A 19,611-nucleotide genomic window follows, 5' to 3' on the forward strand; every position below is an offset into this window, starting at 1 on the left:
CCAAAGATTATAGTTTTCATTAGGTTTCACTCCTGGTGTCATATATTATGAGTTTGGACAAATGTGTAATTTGACAGATGTATACTTGTAATATCATAGAGAATAGTCTCACTACCCTAAAAATCCTTCCTGCTCTGCCTTTTCATTTCTCCCTGTTCCCAATGCCTGGCAATTGCTGACCTTTTCATTTTCTACATAGTTTTGCCTTTTTCAGGGTGTCATATAGTTGTAATCTTCCAATATGTAGCTTTTCACATTTGCTTCTTTTACTTTGTACTTTTCTTCAAGTATTTTTAGAGTTTAATGGCTCATTTCTTTTTAGTGCTGATCAATATTCTATTGTATGGGGCCATTAATCTATTGAAGGGTTGTTCGAAGCTTTGGCATTTAAGAATAAAGCTCCTTTTAACATCTCCATGCAGGTTTTTTGGGTGTACATAAGTTTTCAGTTCAGCTTAAATACCAAGAAAGGAGTGGGATTGTTAGATCCTATGATAAGAGTATGTTTAGTTTTGTAAGGAACCACCAAATTGTCTTCCAAAGTATGTGTACCATTTTGCATTTCCACCAGCGATGATTGAAAGCTCTTGTTGCTCAACATCCTGGCCAGTATTTGGTGTTATTGGGAATTGATTCCAAATTGTATTACTGCTACCATTTCTACCGTTTCACTCACTAAATGCAGCAACCACAGTCTTGTTCCTGAATATGTTATGCTCCTTTGTGGCTTTATCTCTTATTCTTTATTTGAACTGTGCATGTGTCAGGCAAAGAGCTGAGGTTTGGGTTTATTAGGACTTACGTGCGCACCAGGGGTGGCCAGCTGGTGAAGTTTTTTCTGCTGCACCAGCTGCCACCTGTGACGTTGAACCAGTAGGTCCCAGCTGGCCTGCAGACGGGCCACACTGAGGGCAGCCCCCCACCATTGCTGTTGTTTCGCTGCCACCCAGACTTTTCCAACACAAGGTATTATAGAGTGCAGAAAACAGACAAAAACAGGGCGTACAGGGAGAGGGGGAAGGGTGCTGTGTGAGATAAAAAAACACGAGCTGTTTTCTTGACTGAGGAGCTGGCTAGGCTCCCAAGGTCTCACCGTCCGCTTGCTGATGGCCTTCACCGTATTATTTCCCCCAGGGAGGCAGGGGAAGTTGGGGCATGGGAAGGGGCCCATGTTTCCATTTACCATACAGTGTTTAAGTTTTTTATATTTCTTGTTTTTTTTTTTTTTAACCTTTAAGAATTTTTTATTTATCATGTAAAAAATAATTTACTTAATAAAAGCATTCCTTAATCTTAGCTTAGTCCTTTGTTGTATTGCTATTGTTAGGTCTGATTCTTGGATCAGTTCATTATAGTACTTGGTTATAATATCTGTCCTACATGAAATTCATGTACAGATATGTAGACGATGTTGCCGGCTTCATCTGTGTTATGATATTCCTTTTATAGTCCTCTCCATCAAGTTATACTGACTTCTCATATTTTCTGAGATCAATGAGTTGATCTTACAAACAAAATGAAAGATAAGGCTTTTTTTCTTCTTCTTACATTTATCTCCTCAAAATCCTGGACATGATCAAGTAGCAAAGGCTGAATTTTTCTTCCTGAGTTAAACAACTAGGAAACTGGACAAAATATTTGACACAGTTTCAGATATCGAACAACAGGTAGCATAGATGTTATCATGGAGAGAGGTTTCCACTGAAACCAGTGAGGCAAGCCCTGAAATTTTCCCCAGCTTATTGTCTAGAAGCATTTTACAGGCCACAGAAAAGAGGCCAGACCAAGCTTAGTTTTTCTGCAGCACTGAGGAGAGTGGGGTTTAGGGAGGCCAAGGCAGCTGGAGTGTGCAGGCCAGGGCGCCAGGATTCCCGGAACTGCAGAGAGCACTCAGAGGTCCTGGACAACTTGCCATGAGGCTTTTGTTGGCTGAATACTGACTTACACACACGTGTAAGAAAAGTCATAGTTGAAGAAATAAGTACTGGAAAGCATTTGGTGAAGCAATTTCTGGAACTCACAGAAATTTTGTTCCTTCGAGCCACAGAGGAAAGAACTCAGAGACATTGGATAGAATTCCTAAAAGGGGATCTTACCTTAGACTAAAGGCTTCTCTGTACCTAACTTGGAAACAGATGAAACTAATTTTAGAACAAAATTCAACAGAATGTAAAAGAACGCGGGCACACCTTATTATTTTTGTTTTTATTTATTTATTTACTTTTAAATATTTTTTTATTGAGTTTTTTTAGAGAGAGAAGAAGGGAGAGAGATTGCAACATCAATGTGAGAAACATCGATCGGCTGCCTTCTGCACGCCCTCTACTGAGGATTGAGCCTACGACCCAGGCATGTGCCCTGACTGGGAATCAAACAAGGACCTCTCAGGCCATGGGATGACACACAATCCACTGAGCCACAATAGCCCGGCTGTTTTTGTTTTTTAAATATATATTTATTCATTTTAGAGAGGAAGGGAGAGACAGAGAAAAACATTGATACAAGAGAGAAACATCTGTTGGTTGCATTCCGTATGCATCCCAACCAGGAATCAAAGCGGCAAACTTTTGTTGCACGGAACAATGCTCACACACCGGCCTGGATGGCATACCTTACTTTATTGTGCTTCACTGTTGTTGCATCCTTTTACAAATTGAAGGCAAGATCCTCCACCAGCTAAGAATACAACTTGCTTTATTGTGGTGGTTTGGAACTGAACCCACCATGTCTCCCAGGTGTGCCTGTATACCAAAATGTATACATTTGAGTAATGAGGAATGCCAGAAATGACACCAAAGATTCGAAAATTCAATGTCCATTATCTGATAAAAATTATCAGGTATGGGGGCAAAAACAGGAGAAAATAGAAACCCGTAACTCAAAGAAAAATCCATCAATTTAAGGAGACCTTTTAATGATAAGATATGATGGAAATAAAAGCAAGGATATTGAAACAGCTATTATAAAAATGTATCCCATGTATTCAAGAAAGTGGAAGAAATTGGAACATGATGGTGAGAGAAATGGAAACTGTTTTTAAAAACCCAAATAGAACTTTTGTGGGTGAGTAATATAATATCTAAAATGAAAAACACTGGATAGAATTACCAGGAGATTGGAGAGTAAAGAAGAAAATGTTGATGAACTGGAAGATAAGGCAATAGAAACTATCTAAAATGTATAGAAAAAAAGACTAGGAGCCCTGGCCACTGTGGCCCAGTTGGCTGAGTGTTGTCCCATGTACTAAGAGGCCGCTAGTTCGATTCCTGGTTGGGCAGGGCACATGCTCGGGTTGCAGGCTCCATCCCCAGTAGGGGGCATGCAGGATGCAACCGTTTGATGTTTCTCTTTCTCATCAATGTTTCCCTCTCTAAAATTAATTTTAAAAAATGTATTTAAGTAAAAAAGTAGGAAAAAATGAGCAGAGCATCAGTGACCTGAGAGAGAGTATCAGTTGGTTTTACACTTGTAATTGGAGTCCCTGAAGCAATGGAGAAAGAGTGGCTACAGAAAAAATATTTGAAGAAGTAATGGTTGAAAAAATATTAGACCTGGTGAAAACTATAATCCTATTGATCCAAGAAGCTAAATGAACTCCAAGCAAGAGAAACGTTAAAGAAAATACCTTAATGCTCATCATAATACATTTGGTAAAAAGCACTGACAGAGAAAAGCATAAAGTTAGAAAGAAAATGACTGTCAGCCGTGAGTGGTCTACCCAGCAAAAATACCTCCCAGGGAATGGAGGCAAAATGAAAACTTTCAGACAAAATCTGAGAGCTCATGGCCACCAGACTTTATATGCTACATAGAAAATGTTAGAAGTTCTTTTTTGGAGAAGGAAAGTAATGAGGAATGCCAGAAATGACAAATATGTGAATAAATAGAAAATACATTTGTTTTCTTAGTTTTAAATCTTAATACCAAAACTTTTCACTGAAAAGATTTTAAAACTTATTTTAGTGTGTTGGTTTCAAAGTGTAAGTGCAAGTAGAATTGCTTTATAAGTGAAACAAGACAAATATATAATGAGGGACAAAATTCTTAGTATTTTTAAAAATGTTCTCATTAACCTCACACAGTTTTGATAGATCTGGTGCAAGGAGTAGGGAAACTAGATTGGGAGAGAGAGCCAGTATCCATCTGATATTAAATATTGGTGCCAATTAAATCTTTTTAAATAAAAATAAGCATAAGTCAAAGTTCTACCCTTGTTCCACAGTCAACAGAGTAAGCTTTTTCAAACCCTGTCAAGTACCATGTTAAGGAACCTTTGTCTCTTCCAGCCGGAAGCAGTGTATTTTACCAGTACACGTGTCCATGACGTTTATCTCTTGTGATCTTAATTGCATGGAAGATAACCTTTGAAGAGCTCTGCTGTGTTGGGGAGGGGGGAAAAGGAGCTACTAGAAAACATGCCACTCATCTTCCTACCTTTGACTCTTAAGTGAGGATACTTTAAAATGGGATACTTTTTCAAATCCTGAGAACGGAGTTTAAATCGTCACTGTCTGCTCCCTGTGCCAAGCTGCCATGTTATCTTTTCAGACCTGGTTAGCAGTTTTTTTGCCCCTGATTTTCTCAGAGGTACCTTGAATGCCAGCCATGCTGTGCCTCAAAAGAGTAATACTGTCAACACTTTGGAGTACAAGTTATTCTCTTGCTTTTGGGGGAGCTTTCTTGGACATACCTTTCAGTATTCTACTTCATTCTTGGTGCCCTTTCTCATCCTCCGTGTGAAATATGTATGGCAGGAAGGGATGCGCTGATGTGTATTTTGGGGTGCCAGGCAGGGATGCATATACATGTGTAGGACAGAATGCAACAAAAGCTCTATCAGGCTTATAAAATTAAATAAGTGGTAACCTTTATCATGTCCTCCCCCTGAGGCCACAGGCATATCCACAGAAGAGCGTAGCAGGCTGCTGAAGCCTCACCTGTTTCCACATTTTATCAGTAGAGGCAGTGAACTGTGCTTGCTTTTCCTTGAGGAGCTTCTTTTAGAGTTTCTATTTGAAAAGTTGGGATCAGCCTTCTTATTTTTCAGTTGATTCCTAAGCAGAACATAACCAGATAATAGACCCCTCCAAGCAGGAACTAAGCACCAACATGTTAATAATGGCATCTGGTTTCCTAATTAGCAGTGGGAAGGGAGAGACAGGCTCTTGTATATTCCTTCTTGGGTTATTCTTGTTGTTTTAATTTCTGCGTCTGGCACAGATTTGAGCCTGACATTGAAGGACAGCAAGTTAGGATTGCTGAGAAGCTGTAGTCATGCTAGAATTTCACTGCTGAACACGAGACTACACATTGACTGTCCAGTTGGCTGATTTCTGGGACTTGCAAGCCCAGTAAAACTTACCCTGTCTCCTTGAAAAGGGTTTAGGGTTCTACTGACTACATGAGACTTTGTCTCTTTTAGAAGGTCATGTGGCTACTGCTGGTTCCCTTCCAAAAGGATGGGAGCATGATTAATTCATTCAGTAATTGACTGAACTAAAAACTAATAAGGAAGGACTGTCAGAGCTGAACCTTGTGCTGCCTTATTCTTGGTTTGCTTGGTCATTTACATAGAAGCGTCAGCTACCTTGTGTGTGCTGCGGATTCCCAGTGTGTGGTTGCATTCATTGCTTTTTTTGTCCTTCCATTTGTTTTCATTTTTTACTTTCTGCCTAAAATATATATGTAATTTCCTTTATGGAGGACCTAATGGTGGAATGTGTTTTGTTTGTTTTAAGTTTTTTTTTGTTTTTGTTTTTTTAAGTCCTTGAAAGATATTTTTGTCTTAGGTTGAATTTTAAATTGGCAGAATAGTACTTGCTGGTATATTACTTAACTGCCATAAAAGGAAGTCTTGAAGTAGCTACTTTACAACTTTAATTAGGAGTGTTCTCTTCTCTCGTTGAGCCAGTGAATGGAATGCTTAATTTATAGAGAATTAAAACTTTGTGAAAACTGAATTGTGATAATAAAGGTGTGAATTTTCTATAGGCTGGCTATGGATTCTTAAATCAGTATTCTTCATATTTCAGGGTGCTAGAGATCAGTGGTTACAGTATGCTTTTAAGTTACTATGTACTCTAAAACCTTGGTGTAATATGGTTCACTTTAGTGTGTGATTAAAATCAAGATCTGTGTGTTTAAGACTCACTTGAGGTCATTTATTATTGGAGGTACTAAACTCAAAGGCCTTTTCATCTGTGACCATCAGTAGTACATGGGCGTTGAGATGAGAGCGGAGGCAGGACTCTGTTGTATTTTATATTTAGTGTGCTCCTCAAAAAGGAAACAATACTTATCTCTCATGTTCTACAAAGAACATTTTGATATTTCTAATATATCACTCCAGATTGAACTTAAAAATAATGTCAACCTTTTAAGAAGTGGCAAACTATATTTATAACCACACCTGAAACAGATTTAACAAATGTTAAATATTCAGTAACATAAATTCAATCAGATATGTATGAGGCAACTTGCTTCTGATAGTTATTAGGAAGATTAATTTTCTTTTTCATTTTTAAAAATGATATTCTGATCATTGCCAGTTGAATAGTAAATAGACATTAACTATTGTGATTAGATATATAGAGACTTAGAAAATGAGCAGATTGTGTTGACTAGAAAAGTGAAGGTGATTCCACAGAAAGAGAATATGAAAAGGATCAGAGAACACCTAGCATGCTCGGGAAATGGCTACAGGCACTGAGGAGTTTTGAGGACCAAGCTAGAAAGGTTGTTTGTACAGTTGTTCTCAGTCCTGGTGGCATATGAGAATGTCCTGGGTGTCTACAAAGTATGCTCATGCCTACACTTGACAGAATTTTTATAGGGTAGGACTCAGGTTTTGGTATTTATAACATGACTAATTGGAAAACAAAATTGAGAACCACTTGTGTAGTTCATAAAAGTCCTCAATGGTATGAGAAGGAGTGTGTATTTAACTATTTGTTTATGTCTTGACCTGCTCCAAAAAAAGATTTAAAGTAGTGATGAGGGTTTCAGAATTTATACTATGGAAATAAAGTGTGTGTGTATGTGTTTCCCTCGAATATTGTATGTCATACACAACACATCAGCTTAGTGTGTTTGAATGCTTCCTCTGCATTTGGGAAAAATATCCAGCTTACAGTATTTTCTTCTCAGAAGCAGACTTTCTTGATTAAGTCTTAGCCTACTTAGCCATGCAGGTTTTGAGTGATCTGGCTTCTGTTGACTTTTCTAGTATTTCTTATGATTCTCTTGTCTTGCTCACTGTATGTAGTACAGTCCCCCACTATACCATGTCCATAGAATACCAGTGCTTTTTCTCCATAGTTACATGGTATAGTGCCCTTCCCCTGGAATCCCTCTCCTACTCCTTTCAGAAACATTTTATGGATAATTCCTTTTTACTTTCAGGTTTCAGATATAATATTCAGCTTAATGTCACTTCCTTGAATTAGTCTTTTTAAATTACTCTATCTAAAAGTAGATATAACTCATTGTCATATGTCACGTATATAGATTTTTTTATCTTCTCACACGTGACTAAACTTCGTAAGAGCAGAGGCATATGGAATGTATGTTTGTGTGTGTCTGAATCTTAATCTGACATTGGTCCTGTAGTTCCTTGCACAGTATGTATATAACGCATAGCGATGTGCAGTACAGTATTTACTGTGTAATTTAAACACTGATGTGACCTGTTCAGATATGTTTTCTGAAATTTTGTTCTCATGCTGTTTAAGTAGAGGTAGTGATGGTATGAATAAAAGGAAGTTGGGATGTTTTTAAGAGCTAGAACATAAAAGTCCTTATTCAAACTTACTTAGACAATTGGGAAACAGTCTTAGATATTTGGAAATCTAGAAGTATGAATCATCCAGCCTCCCCACCCCGAACTCTGTAATTTTTTCATGGATCTGGATCATATCTCCCTCTCCATTCTGCCCTCCTTCATGTCTACTTTATCTTCTGAATTGGTTCCTCTTGCGGTTACAGCAATTTTGACAATGACAATCATGGCAACATGATTTCTTGTTTTGTTTTTTTATCCTCACCCGAGGACATTTTTTATTCAGGTAGAGTGGGAGGGAGAGAGAGGAAGAGAGAGAGAGAGAGAGAGAGAGAGAGAGAGAGAGAGAGAAACATCGATGTGAAAGGGACACGTCGAGTGGCTGCCACCCGCATGACCTACCAGGGCCGGGGACAAACTGCAACCAAGGTACATGCCCTTAGCGGGAACCGAACCCGGGTCTCTCAGGACCGCAGGCTGATGCTCTAACCACTGAGCAAAACCGGCCATGGCGATTTCTTGAACATTTGACAGGAAAGAGGAAAACCTCTCCACATTATACTATAAGTCCTTTTCAGTTTTTTGGACAAACTTTGGGCACAGGTGCACTTCCAGACTGATTAGTCTTGTAAAAAGAATGCTGTGCACTTACTAGATTGGTATAATCATATGAAGGCAGGGTATATTTGAGTTAATAAAATGATTATCTGCTAAAGATACTGAGATGTGTTAGGTTCTATAATGAGGAGGGTTGTTTCATTTTACATTAGCACATTGTGTTGAATGGTTGGATCTCAAGAGTTTTGAGGATGAGGAAATGAGATGGGTATGAAGCAGTTTCTGGGGGAAAATATGCAGGAGTTCAAGTTTTGATGTGGAATTTAATATGAATATCAGAAATAATGTAAATATTTTCTAAAAGTGTATGTTAAACATTTATACAGAATCAAGAGATACCATGGATCCCATCGTTGTGAAATGCAAAGAAGGATACTATCCTATACACTCATTGCAGTCGTGCTGTTAGAAACAAAAGGCAGTGATCCTGGCAGCAGCCAGAGAATAAGACATATCACTTTAGAGGAGCAAAAATCAGATTGACAGTTGCTTCTGAGTAGGACAAAATGGAAGCCAGAAGACAATGGAACATATTAAAGGAAATAACTGCTAACATACATTTATATTGCCAGTGAAAATATCTTCAGAAAAAAAGATAAAATAAAGACTTTTTAGATCAATTAAATTGGAAAGAATGTATTATCACTAGTAGACTACTACTGTTGACAGTATTAAAGGCTGTTATTCAGGCAGAAGGGAGACGATTCTAAATGTAAGGTGGGAGGTGCAGAAATGAAGAGCAACAGAAAGGCTTGAAGAGGTAGGTGAGTTTAAATATTGACTACATGAAATGTTATCAATGTATTCTGGGCTCTCATAGAATTTAGAGCACAACAAGACGTGGGTGTAAATGGAGTCAAAGTTTTAGCCAGTAGGGAATCTGTATGTGCTTTAATAAGTCAAGGTTATGTGTTTTAATCTGTAGGCAAATACAAAAATAGAATAAAGTATATATAGTAAGATACTAGTAAGGAGACTGTGGAATAATAAAAAACTACAAAACAGGCTAGAAAGAGAAAATAAGACCAAGCAAGAAAAAGAACAAATATTAAGTAATTCCGGAAAACATAAGAGGACTAAATATTCCCATTAAAAGAAAAATATTAAGACTAAAAAAGAAAAAGAAACCAGTGTTAAGAGACATAGCCTAAATGATGAGGATTCAGGAAGGATTAAGTTTAAAGAAATGAACAAATAGCCCCGCTGGTATGGCTCAGTGGTTGAGCGTCAACCCATGCACCAAGAGGTCGCCGGTTCGATTCCTGGTCAGGGCACATGCCCAGGTTGTGGGCCAAGTCCCCAGTGGGGGGCATGCAGGAGGTGGCCAGTTGATGTTCTCTCTCATTGATGTTTCTATTTCTCGCTCCTTCTCCTTTCCCCTCTCCTTAAAATCAATTAAGGAAAAAAAAAAAGTGGACAAGGATACTCCAGGCAAATGTAAACCAAAAGAAAGCTGGTCTAACTATATCTTACAAAGTTGACTATGGTGAAGCAAGAAACGTTATTTAAGAGACTATAGAAAAGATAAAGTACTAATGTTGATTGATATTTATATAAGCAGTAAATAAATCCTAACCTCTGCCTCACATTGTACACAGATTTGAATCCAAAAATAGTTTGATAGGTGCTGGCAAAAGTTGTACTGTAAAATAAGGGGAAAAAACATCTCAAATGACACTGAATGAAACTTGAACTCTACCTTAGAAAATACTTATAAGTCATTTTCAGTCATGGCTGGTTTTGCTCAGTCCTTAGACTGTTGGCCCACAGACCAAAGGGTCTCAGATTCGATTCCTGGTCAAAGCCATGTACCTGGTTTGCAGGTTCATCACTGGCTCTGGTCAGGGTCAGGCAGGAGCAACCAATCGATGTGTCACTCTCACATACATGCCTCTCTCTCCCTCCCTCCCTCCCTGCCTTCCACCCTATCTAAAAATCAATGGAAAAATATCCTCTAGTGAGGATTAAAAACAACAAAAAAAGCCCTGGCCAGTTTGGCTCAGCAGTTAGAGCGTCGGCCTGCGGTTCAGAGAGACCCGGGTTCGGTTCCCGCTAAGGGCACGTACCTCGGTTGCAGTTTGTCCCCGGCCCTGGTTGGTCGTGTGGGTGGCAGCCACTCTATGTGTCCCTTTCACGTCGATGTTTTTCTCTCTCTCCTCAGGTGAGGATAAAAAAATTAAAAAAAAATCAATTCCGTGTTGATTGTGGGTCTGAATTTTCTACAAGATAATATAAGCAAGTATTTCTATGTCCTTGGAGTAGGAAGGATTTCTTTTTTTTTCTTTCTTAATTTAGAATGTCCTTTATTTAAATCGTTATTGTTGAATGTATTACAGATGCTCCTCATTTTTTCCCCCATTGACCCCCTCTTCCCCACTGCCACCCCCCCTCCCACCTTTTCCCACACTGTTGTGTGTCCATTGGTTATGCATATAAGTTCTTTGGTTTATTTCTTCCCACCCCGCCAAACCCTTCTTTTTGAGGTTAGTCAGTCTAGCAACCAATTTGTTCTTCTTAATCCCTTCACCTTTTTCACCCATTCCCCAAACCCCCTCCCATCTGGCAACCAACAAAATGTTCTCTGTATCTAGGAGAATGTTTCTGTTGTGCCTGTTCATTTTGTTTGTAGATTCCATTGTCAATAGATATGTATTCATTGCCATTTTGTTTGTTCATATATTTTATCTTTTTCTTCAAAAAGACCCTTCATCATTTCATATAATAACGGTTTGGTGGTGATGAACTCCTTTAGCTTTTTCTTGTCTGGGAAATTCTTTATATGGCCATCGATTCTAAATGACAGGTTTGAATATTTCTTGCCACTCCTTTCTGGCCTGCAAAGTTTCTTTTGAGAAATCAACCAACAGCCTTATGGGAACTCCCTTGTAGGTAACTAACTGCTTTTCTCTTGCTGCTTTTAAGATTCTCTCTTGGTCTTGAACCTTTTGCATTTTGATGATGATGTGTCTTGGTGTGGGCCTCTTGGGGTTCATCTTGTTTGGGACTCTCTGTGCTTCCTGGACTTGTATGTCTGTTTCCTTCACCAAGTTAGGAAAGTTTTCTGCCATTATTGTTTCACACAGGTTTCCAGTTTCTTGTTCTCTCTCTTCTCCTTCCGGCACCCCCAAGATGCGAATGTTGGCACGCTTGAAGTTGTCCCAGAGGCTCCTTACACTATCCTCATTTTTTTGGATTCTTTTTTCTTTTTGCTGTTCTGATTGGGCGTTTTTTGCTTCCTTATATTCCAAATGGATGGTTTGCTTCTTGGATTTACCTACTCTACTATTGAATCTGTGTAAATTTTTTTTTTTTTTATCCTCACCCAAGGATATTTTTCCATTTTTTGTACAGATAGAGTGGGAGGGAGAGAGAGGAAGGGAGAGAGAGAGAGAAACATCGATGTGAAGGGACACATCGAGTGGCTGCCACCCGCACGACCGACCAGGGCCGGGGACAAACTGCAACCGAAGTACGCGCCCTTAGCGGGAACCGAACCCGGGTCTCTCCGGACCGCAGGCCGACACTCTAACCGCTGAGCCAAACTGGCCAGGGCTGAATCTGTGTAAATTATTCTTTATTTCAGTTAATGCCTCCTTCATTTCTGACTGTGCATCCATCATTTCTGACTGGTCCTTTTTTATGCTCTTGAGGCCCTCACTAAGTTCACTGAGGTTCTCACTAAGTTCATTGAGCATCTTTATAAACAGTATTTGGAACTCAGCATCTGTGAGGTTGCTTATCTCCATTTCGCTTAGTTCTTTTCTTGGGGTTTTATTCTGTTCTCTCATTTGGGACCTGTTTCTTTGTCTCCTCATTTTGGCTGCCTCCCTATGTTTGTTTCTGTGTATTACTTAACGAGAGGTATGGGGTTATCTAAGACCAGATGCTGCTTGTTTGAAGTAATTTAGGAAAACCTGAAGCAGGATCCAAGACAGGCCAATCCTTTGGTGAAGCAACTGGCAACAGCTTGGGTGGGCCTGAAAGTTGGGCGGGGCGGGGCCTCAGGGAGTCAGCAGGGCGGGGCTACCAGTGTGAGCCAGGTTGCTGGAGTCCCAGATATGGCTTCTGTCTGCCACCCCAGGGAAGGGCTGACCAAAGGAACAAAGGCCTCTGACAGCACGTTTGTCCCAGAGAAAGCCCGCACTTTAATGCCAAACAGCTCAGTTCTTCCCTGTATGTCTCTGCGCCCTTCGAGCTGCCTCCCCTTCGAGCTTAGAAGGAGTGAGTCTGCCGAGTCTGCCAAGTCCGTGCGCGGGCCCTTCAAGAGGAGCTGCCTGGGGCTCCAGCTGAGTCAGCCTCCCTGAGCCTCAGTTCCCGCTGGTTTTTCCAGCCAGAAGTGATGGGGACTTCTCTTCCTGGCACTGGAACCCTGAGCAGGGTGTCTGGTGTGGGATGGCGACCCCCCAGTCCTCAGGGAGGACCTTCCCAGCCGAGGTATTCTCCTGATTTTTACCCGCCACACGTGGGTGTGGGACCAGCCCGTCCCCTCCGCCCCTCCTACCAGTCTCGATGTGGCTGCTGCTTTAATTCTGTAGTTGTAGGACTTCCATGCAGCTTGATTTCACGCGGTTTTGAATGATGGTTGTTCTTTGGTTTAGTTGTAGTTTAGTTTAGTTTTGATGTGGTTGTGGGAGGACGCGATACTGAGTTTACCTACGCCGCCATCTTGACCGGAAGTCGGAAGGATTTCTTTAACAAGACACAATAGGCTAACCTAGTATAAGGAAAAAGATTGATTGTACTACATTAAAATTAGGAAATATCTGTTATAAAGACATCGTTAGGAGGATGAAAAATGTCACTGAGTAGGAAATGATATAAAATGATATTTACAACAGATAAGTGACAAATTATTATTCATATATATGTATATTTTTTCTCCTACAAATTAAGAAAAGGAAAGCCCAGAAATACAGTTAATGGTATTGAATAGCCACGAATACATTGCCATCATATATTAGTTATATAATAAATCAATATACTATAGTTGATTTAATCATAGATATACCATGGGTGATTAATCTTATTTTTGTTACATTTGATTTCCATGAATATTAAATGTCTTTTTTCTTAAAATGTGTTTTTAAGAACTTTTTTTTTTTTGGTACATCCACCTGGCGGAAACCAAACTCGGGACTCTCTGGTCCGCAGGCCGACGCTCCAACCACTAAGCCAAACTGGCCAGAGCTTAAAATATGTTCTCATTGATTTTTTTTTTTTTAGCCAGAGAGGAAGGAAGAGAGTTAGAAACATCAATGTGAGAGAGAAACATTGATCGGCTGCCTCCTGCTTGCCCTCCTACTGGGGATTGAGCCCACAACCAGGCATGTGCTTTGATCGGCAATTGAACTGGGACCTCTCAGTCCATGGGATGACCCTCAATCCACTGAACCACACTGGCTAGGCTTAAATGTCTTTTTCAATAAACTATGAAACTGGATTGATTTCAAGCTGTTATTTATATATCTTTTAAATAGTATAGTCAGTTAGTGGACTTCTATTTGTTATCCTTTAATCCTCACCCAGGATATGTTTTTCCATTTATTTTTAGACTGAGTGGGAGGAAGAGATAGAGAAACATTGATGTGTGAGAGAGACACATTGATTGGTTGTCTCCTGCACAACCCCAACCAGGGCCGGGGACAAACCACAATTGAGGTTCGTGCCCTTGACCGGAATCGAACCCACGACTCCTTGGTCTAGGGGTGACGCTCTAACTGCTGAGCCAAACAGGCCAGGCCTATAAAACATATTTTTAAGTATTTTATAGAAATTTAAATTTGGATGACCAAGGTTTAATGATCCAAGGAAGCTATGTATATATGATAAAACTGAAACAATGATATTTTATATTTTCATTGTTGTTCAGTGATTTTGAATGAGTGGTTTGCCCATTGTTTGTTCTAGATTCATTATCACCAAGTTTCTGATTGATGTGAAAGCTCATGAAATAATTTGTGGTCCTGAAGTAGACTGTTTTCAAAAACCAAGTAAATTTTGAAAAGTACTCAGTATTGTACTTAGGAGTTTCTTATTTTTGCATATATGCCTTATAACATATTTTTTGCTGACTGCTGTGTAATAAATATATAATATGTGTGTGTGTGTGTTGGATTTAATACTTATTCTTAGTTCCTGAGAGATCAGGAGCCAAGTATGTCTTTGTGTATGGTACCATGCACTTTTGTTGGTAAAATTGTTTTTCTTACCATGGTTTAAAATTGCCCTGAACGTTGTTTTGTCCAGTATACTTTTCTTTTTATTTCATAGAATTATTAATTGAAATGTTAATAAAATTCCTAATACCAAGGTGAGAATTATGAATATTAGCCTATAATTTTCTCATCTTTGGCTAATCAGTTTAGCCTCAGTTTCTCTTAACATCTGATTTCTTTCTTTGTCATCATGATTATTTCAAAATAATTGTGTTAGATGACACCAGAAGTCCTACTTGTTTACAGTTCCCTCTACTTCATTTTCAGAAAGTGGTCTGGATTTAGGTCTAGATAATCTTTTTCTCTGTTTAGATTAAAATCATGAGTGGTTATATTTGAGTAGAATACCACCCCTAAGTGCAAAGTAAACTTTTAAAAATATTTAGGCTTGTTAAATGATAACTTTAAAACATAAAACAGTGCACATACACAAATAATGTCTCTCTTCTCTGTTTCATGCTTTTCCAACCTGACATTAGCTTTAAGCCATAGAAGAACAGTTCCCATTGTTAATAACTTATTACATATTTTTAAATAATCAGATGAAAAATCCATGCTGGAACAGAAACCTTCTAAACCAGCTGCTCCACAAGTCCCACCCAAGAAGCCTAATCCACCCACCAAAGCCAATAATTTATTGAGATCTTCTGGAACCGTGTACCCAAAGCGACCTGAGAAACCAGTTCCTCCACCACCACCTGTAGCCAGGTAAGTTTTACTTAGTTTTAAGTTAATTTATTTGCCTTTGACATCAATGGCTCTACTGCCTTTCTGAATCTCAAATGTTTGAAGTATTTGGTTTCCATGTTTTTTTCTATAGACTTTAATAATTATCTGTTAAATGTTAATCTTATATTCACATTGGTGAATATACTCATATTAAGCTGTTTTTACATTTCTGATTTTATTGGGATTAGTTCTAGGGTAGAGGTCAGTATTTATGAAAATCATTTTATAGAACAGAAAGAAAAATCAGTATTATGCTGTAACATATTTAATGTCATTAAATTAAAATTTTAGAAATGGTAATGTTTCACATACAATGATTTGTCTCCTTTTGATTTTCTCATTTCAGGGTTAATGGGGAAGTGTCTGCCATTTCATCAAAATCTGAAACTGAGCCAGTATCAAAACCAAAGCTAGATTCTGAACAGTTACCACTTAGACCAAAATCAGTAGACCTAGATTCATTTACAATTAGGAGCTTTAAAGAAACAGGTAAGTTAATGTGTAGAAAGGTGGTACATTTTAAAAGTTGCCGATACAGTTTTCAGAAATTATTTAAAATAAGAAATTTGTATATGCAGTTTGTGTGTGGACAGATACAGTGGAATTTAATTAAAATTAGTTTAAAATCTATAAAACCAAAACAGAAAAATATAAAAGAAGATAAATGGGTAGGATAGTTATGATTCACTTAAGATTTCTTACTGGTCATAGGACTGAGATGGATATTAAGAGTTCATCCATTTATTGTCCTATTCCTTCAAAATAGAATGATCATACCACCTAAGTCAGGCACATATGAAAGTGTTTTAGTTTTAAAAGTTTAAAAATAAACAGGTGATGTAGACTTTTAGTGCCAGCACTAGATTACATTTAAAACTTTATTTTCTGCTTAATCTCAATGTGCTTTTGTTTCCAATTCTGGCAAATAGGCTTTTTGTGACTTAGTCTCTTTCTACATATCAGCTGACTTTACCTCTTTAGTTAAATGTTCATTAACTTTTTGGAATGATTTTTTTCAGCCCATTAATCATCTTTGTTAGTCTCCAGTCTTTTATACTTTTAGTTCCAAAAAGTAACACTTGAAATGAAGGAAGTCTTAATAAAGGTTATTACAGCATTGCACACTCGTTACTTTGTAGTAATGGTCATGGCATCGTACCTCGAGTTAGCTGTTAGTTTTTTTTTACATTTTCAAAGCACTTTCTCATATATGTTCTTTTTTTTTCTTTCTTTTTTCTTTTATTGATTTTAGAGAGAGAGAACAGGAGAGGGAGAGAGAGAAACATTGATGAGAGAGAACATCGATTGGCCGCCTCTACATGCCCCCCACTGGGGATTTGGCCCACAATCTGGGCATGTGCCCTGACCAGGAATAACTGGCGACCTCTTGGTGCATGGGTCAACGCTCAACCACTGAGCCATACTGGCCAGGCTCATATATGTTCTTTTTTCTTTCTTTTTATTCCCCATCCTTACCTGAGGATATTTTTCTATTCATCTTCCAATAGAATCGGAAGGAGGGAGGGAGGGAGGGAGGGAGGGAGGGAGAGAGAGAGAGAGAGAGAGAGAGAGAGAGAGAGAGAGAGAAACAGCAGCGAGAGAGGGACACATGAACTGGTTGCCTCCTGCATGACCCCTACAAGGGCTGGGGATGAACCGCAACCAAGGGATGTGCCCTTGAACGGAATCGAACCCACGCGTCATTGGTTTGCGGGCCGATCTCTAACCGCTGAGCCAAACTGGCCAGGGCTCGTATATGTTCTTATTTTATCTTTACAGTAACTCTAAGAGGCAGATACTAATTTTCCTAATTTGCATGTAAACAAAGTAAGCTGTAGATGCAGAAAATGTTCAAGATCACATAAACCAGAAGAAACCTCTTTAAATCCCCTTTATGTGAAATACTCTATGAAATACTTTTTAAAATTGTAATGTTTTAGATACATTTTTTAATTTCAGTGTTAATGTTAACTCAAGGTCAGTTACACTTAGATTTTTTCTTTTATTTATTTTTGTCACTATATTGGAAAATGTACTTGGTACCTTTCAAAATTTTTCAGGTGATTTTATTTGCCTTTCCTCTTTTATGTTTGCCAATACCAAAGCTCTGACCTAGACATGGGCTCCCGTAGTTTTTAAAATTTGAATGTTTTATAGATTCTTTCATCGTGTATTTTGTATCCTGCCTACTGTGGATGAAGCCATATTCATTAATAATTTCTGAAATCTGGGATGTTGGTTGTATTTTTAGAGGCATTCATTCAAATATATTTAATATGTTGATCTGATGAAAATTATTTGCATTTATTGTTAAAGGAAATCAAATCCTCTTTGTGTTTTTAAAAAATATTGTTTTTTGTTGAGGTTACTGGTAAAAATATAATTCTGTCAGTTCTTATTATTTTCTGTTTGGTATAAAATATAACTAGAAATGTGTCTTCAAAAGTAAGGGTTGGAGAATTATAGATGTGCTGGGTTTTAAGTCTGGAAATAAAAAATTCATGGGTATTACCTTCTAATTTCCACAACTATCTGTGATCTTTATCAGAAGTCTTAAATTTTGGGAGCCGAAGGAGTAATATTTAGAACCTATATATTTTCTGTTACTTTGTGTCATTCTTGCACATTTTTCTTTATTTGGTTGTCTCAAGGTCATAGAAATTGCAAAAAAATTTGAAGTTAATAAAAACCATTTTTAGTCTTTCAAAACTTTTTCTATATACAATCACCAGTAAATTTTGTTTACTTTGCTACATTTCTAGTATAAATGACATGTAAACAGTGTAGAAGTATTAGTGGTTGAAAAGTTCTACTTTTTACTTTGTTTTTGGTCCCAATTTCTACTGTATTTCCAGTCTTCATTAAAAACCAAAGAGGCTGCCCTGGCCAGTTTGGCTCAGCGGTTAGAGCATCGGCCCATGGTCCAGAGAGTCTTAGGTTCGATTCTGGTCAAGGGCGCGTACCTCGATTGCGGTTTGGTCCCTGGCCCTGGCTGGGGTCATGCAGGAGGCAACCAGTCAGTGTGTCTCTCTCACACTGATGTGTCTCTCTCTCTCTTTCTCCGCCTAACACTCTATCTGAAGATAAATGGAGAAATATCCTCGGGTGAGGATAAAAAAAAAACAAAAAACCCAAAGAGGCTTTGTGGAACAGGGTTTTGAAATTTTCTAATTTCTTTTTTTTTTTTTTAGTCAAATGAATAAGTGAGCAATTTAAAGATGCTGAGATTTATATATGGTCAAGAAATGAACAGCTGACTTTCAAGCTGCTATCCTTTATTCCTTCTGCTGTCAGCTGCCCTTGGTATACCACACTTAATCCCTGTAAAGTTCAAAAAATATAAATTTTGGAACTTGACTTCATCTTAAGTGGCAGATATTTACTAAGAAGTGTTTAGTACTGTTTCAGGCACAAGCACTGTGTCCGCAGAGACGGCGTACTGCCCACAGCACGTGCTGGTCTCAGACTCGGCTCCGGCTGCTCCTCGTTTCCTTTGCATCAGAATAGCAGGTGTTCGTAGTACACGGAGCAGAAGAGTGTTTTACCTCTTCTTCAGAAACTGTTCTGCATCAGATACAGCCTCAAATTTGGCATGAGGCTGAAGAATATTTTAAATTGTATTTTTGGCTCAGTTTGAGGTTTAAAATTTTTTTTTTTTTTTTATCCTCACCCGAGGACATTTTTCCAATTTTTGTACAGACAGAGTGGGAGGGAGAGAGAGGGAGAGAAACATCGACGTGAAAGGGACACATCGAGTGGCTGCTACCTGCACGACCAACCAGGGCCGGGGACAAACTGCAACCGAAGTACATGCCCTTAGCGGGAACCGAACCCAAGTCTCTCCGGACTGCAGGCCGACGCTCTAACCGCTGAGCCAAACCGGCCAGGACTGAGGTTTAAAAATTTTTAAACGTCATTATCAGTCTAGCCCTTTAACATAAGTTTCAGAAAGTTTAAAAAATAGAAAAATCTCCTTAGAGTTTTATCATTATGTAAAGTAATAAATAATTTCAAGTGAAACGATATAGTAGAAAGTACACTGACCTTGCTGTAAAAAATGGGTAGTCAGTTATTAGCTGATGATCATTTCTGGCATGTTTCTTCTATTAGTCTATTTTCTTCCTCAACTAACAATTGAATAGCCCAAATTTCTATGATACTTGTTAGAATGCCGGACATGGAAGTTGGTATAAAAAGTTATTTCCCTTCTGCACCACTCCTCCATTGTTAATCCCATCCCATTCTGTTTCTGCTCTTATCTGTAAAGAATGT

General features: G+C 38.5%; 1 protein-coding gene across 7 annotated transcripts in view; it reads left to right on the top strand.

Annotated features, from left to right (window-relative positions):
• The window catches only part of LOC118621223 (CD2 associated protein), a 160,142-nt gene that overhangs the window by 88,808 nt on the left and 51,723 nt on the right, over positions 1 to 19,611 (top strand). For all 7 annotated transcript variants that reach the window (XM_036248569.1, XM_036248573.1, XM_036248574.1 and 4 more), the window contains 2 exons: positions 15,153 to 15,318; positions 15,686 to 15,828. In XM_036248569.1, the coding sequence (XP_036104462.1) occupies positions 15,153 to 15,318; positions 15,686 to 15,828 (309 nt within the window). The remainder of the gene's footprint in view (positions 1 to 15,152; positions 15,319 to 15,685; positions 15,829 to 19,611) is intronic.

Source organism: Molossus molossus, unplaced genomic scaffold, assembly GCF_014108415.1.
Source record: "Molossus molossus isolate mMolMol1 unplaced genomic scaffold, mMolMol1.p scaffold_m16_p_8, whole genome shotgun sequence".
NCBI lineage: Eukaryota > Metazoa > Chordata > Mammalia > Chiroptera > Molossidae > Molossus > Molossus molossus.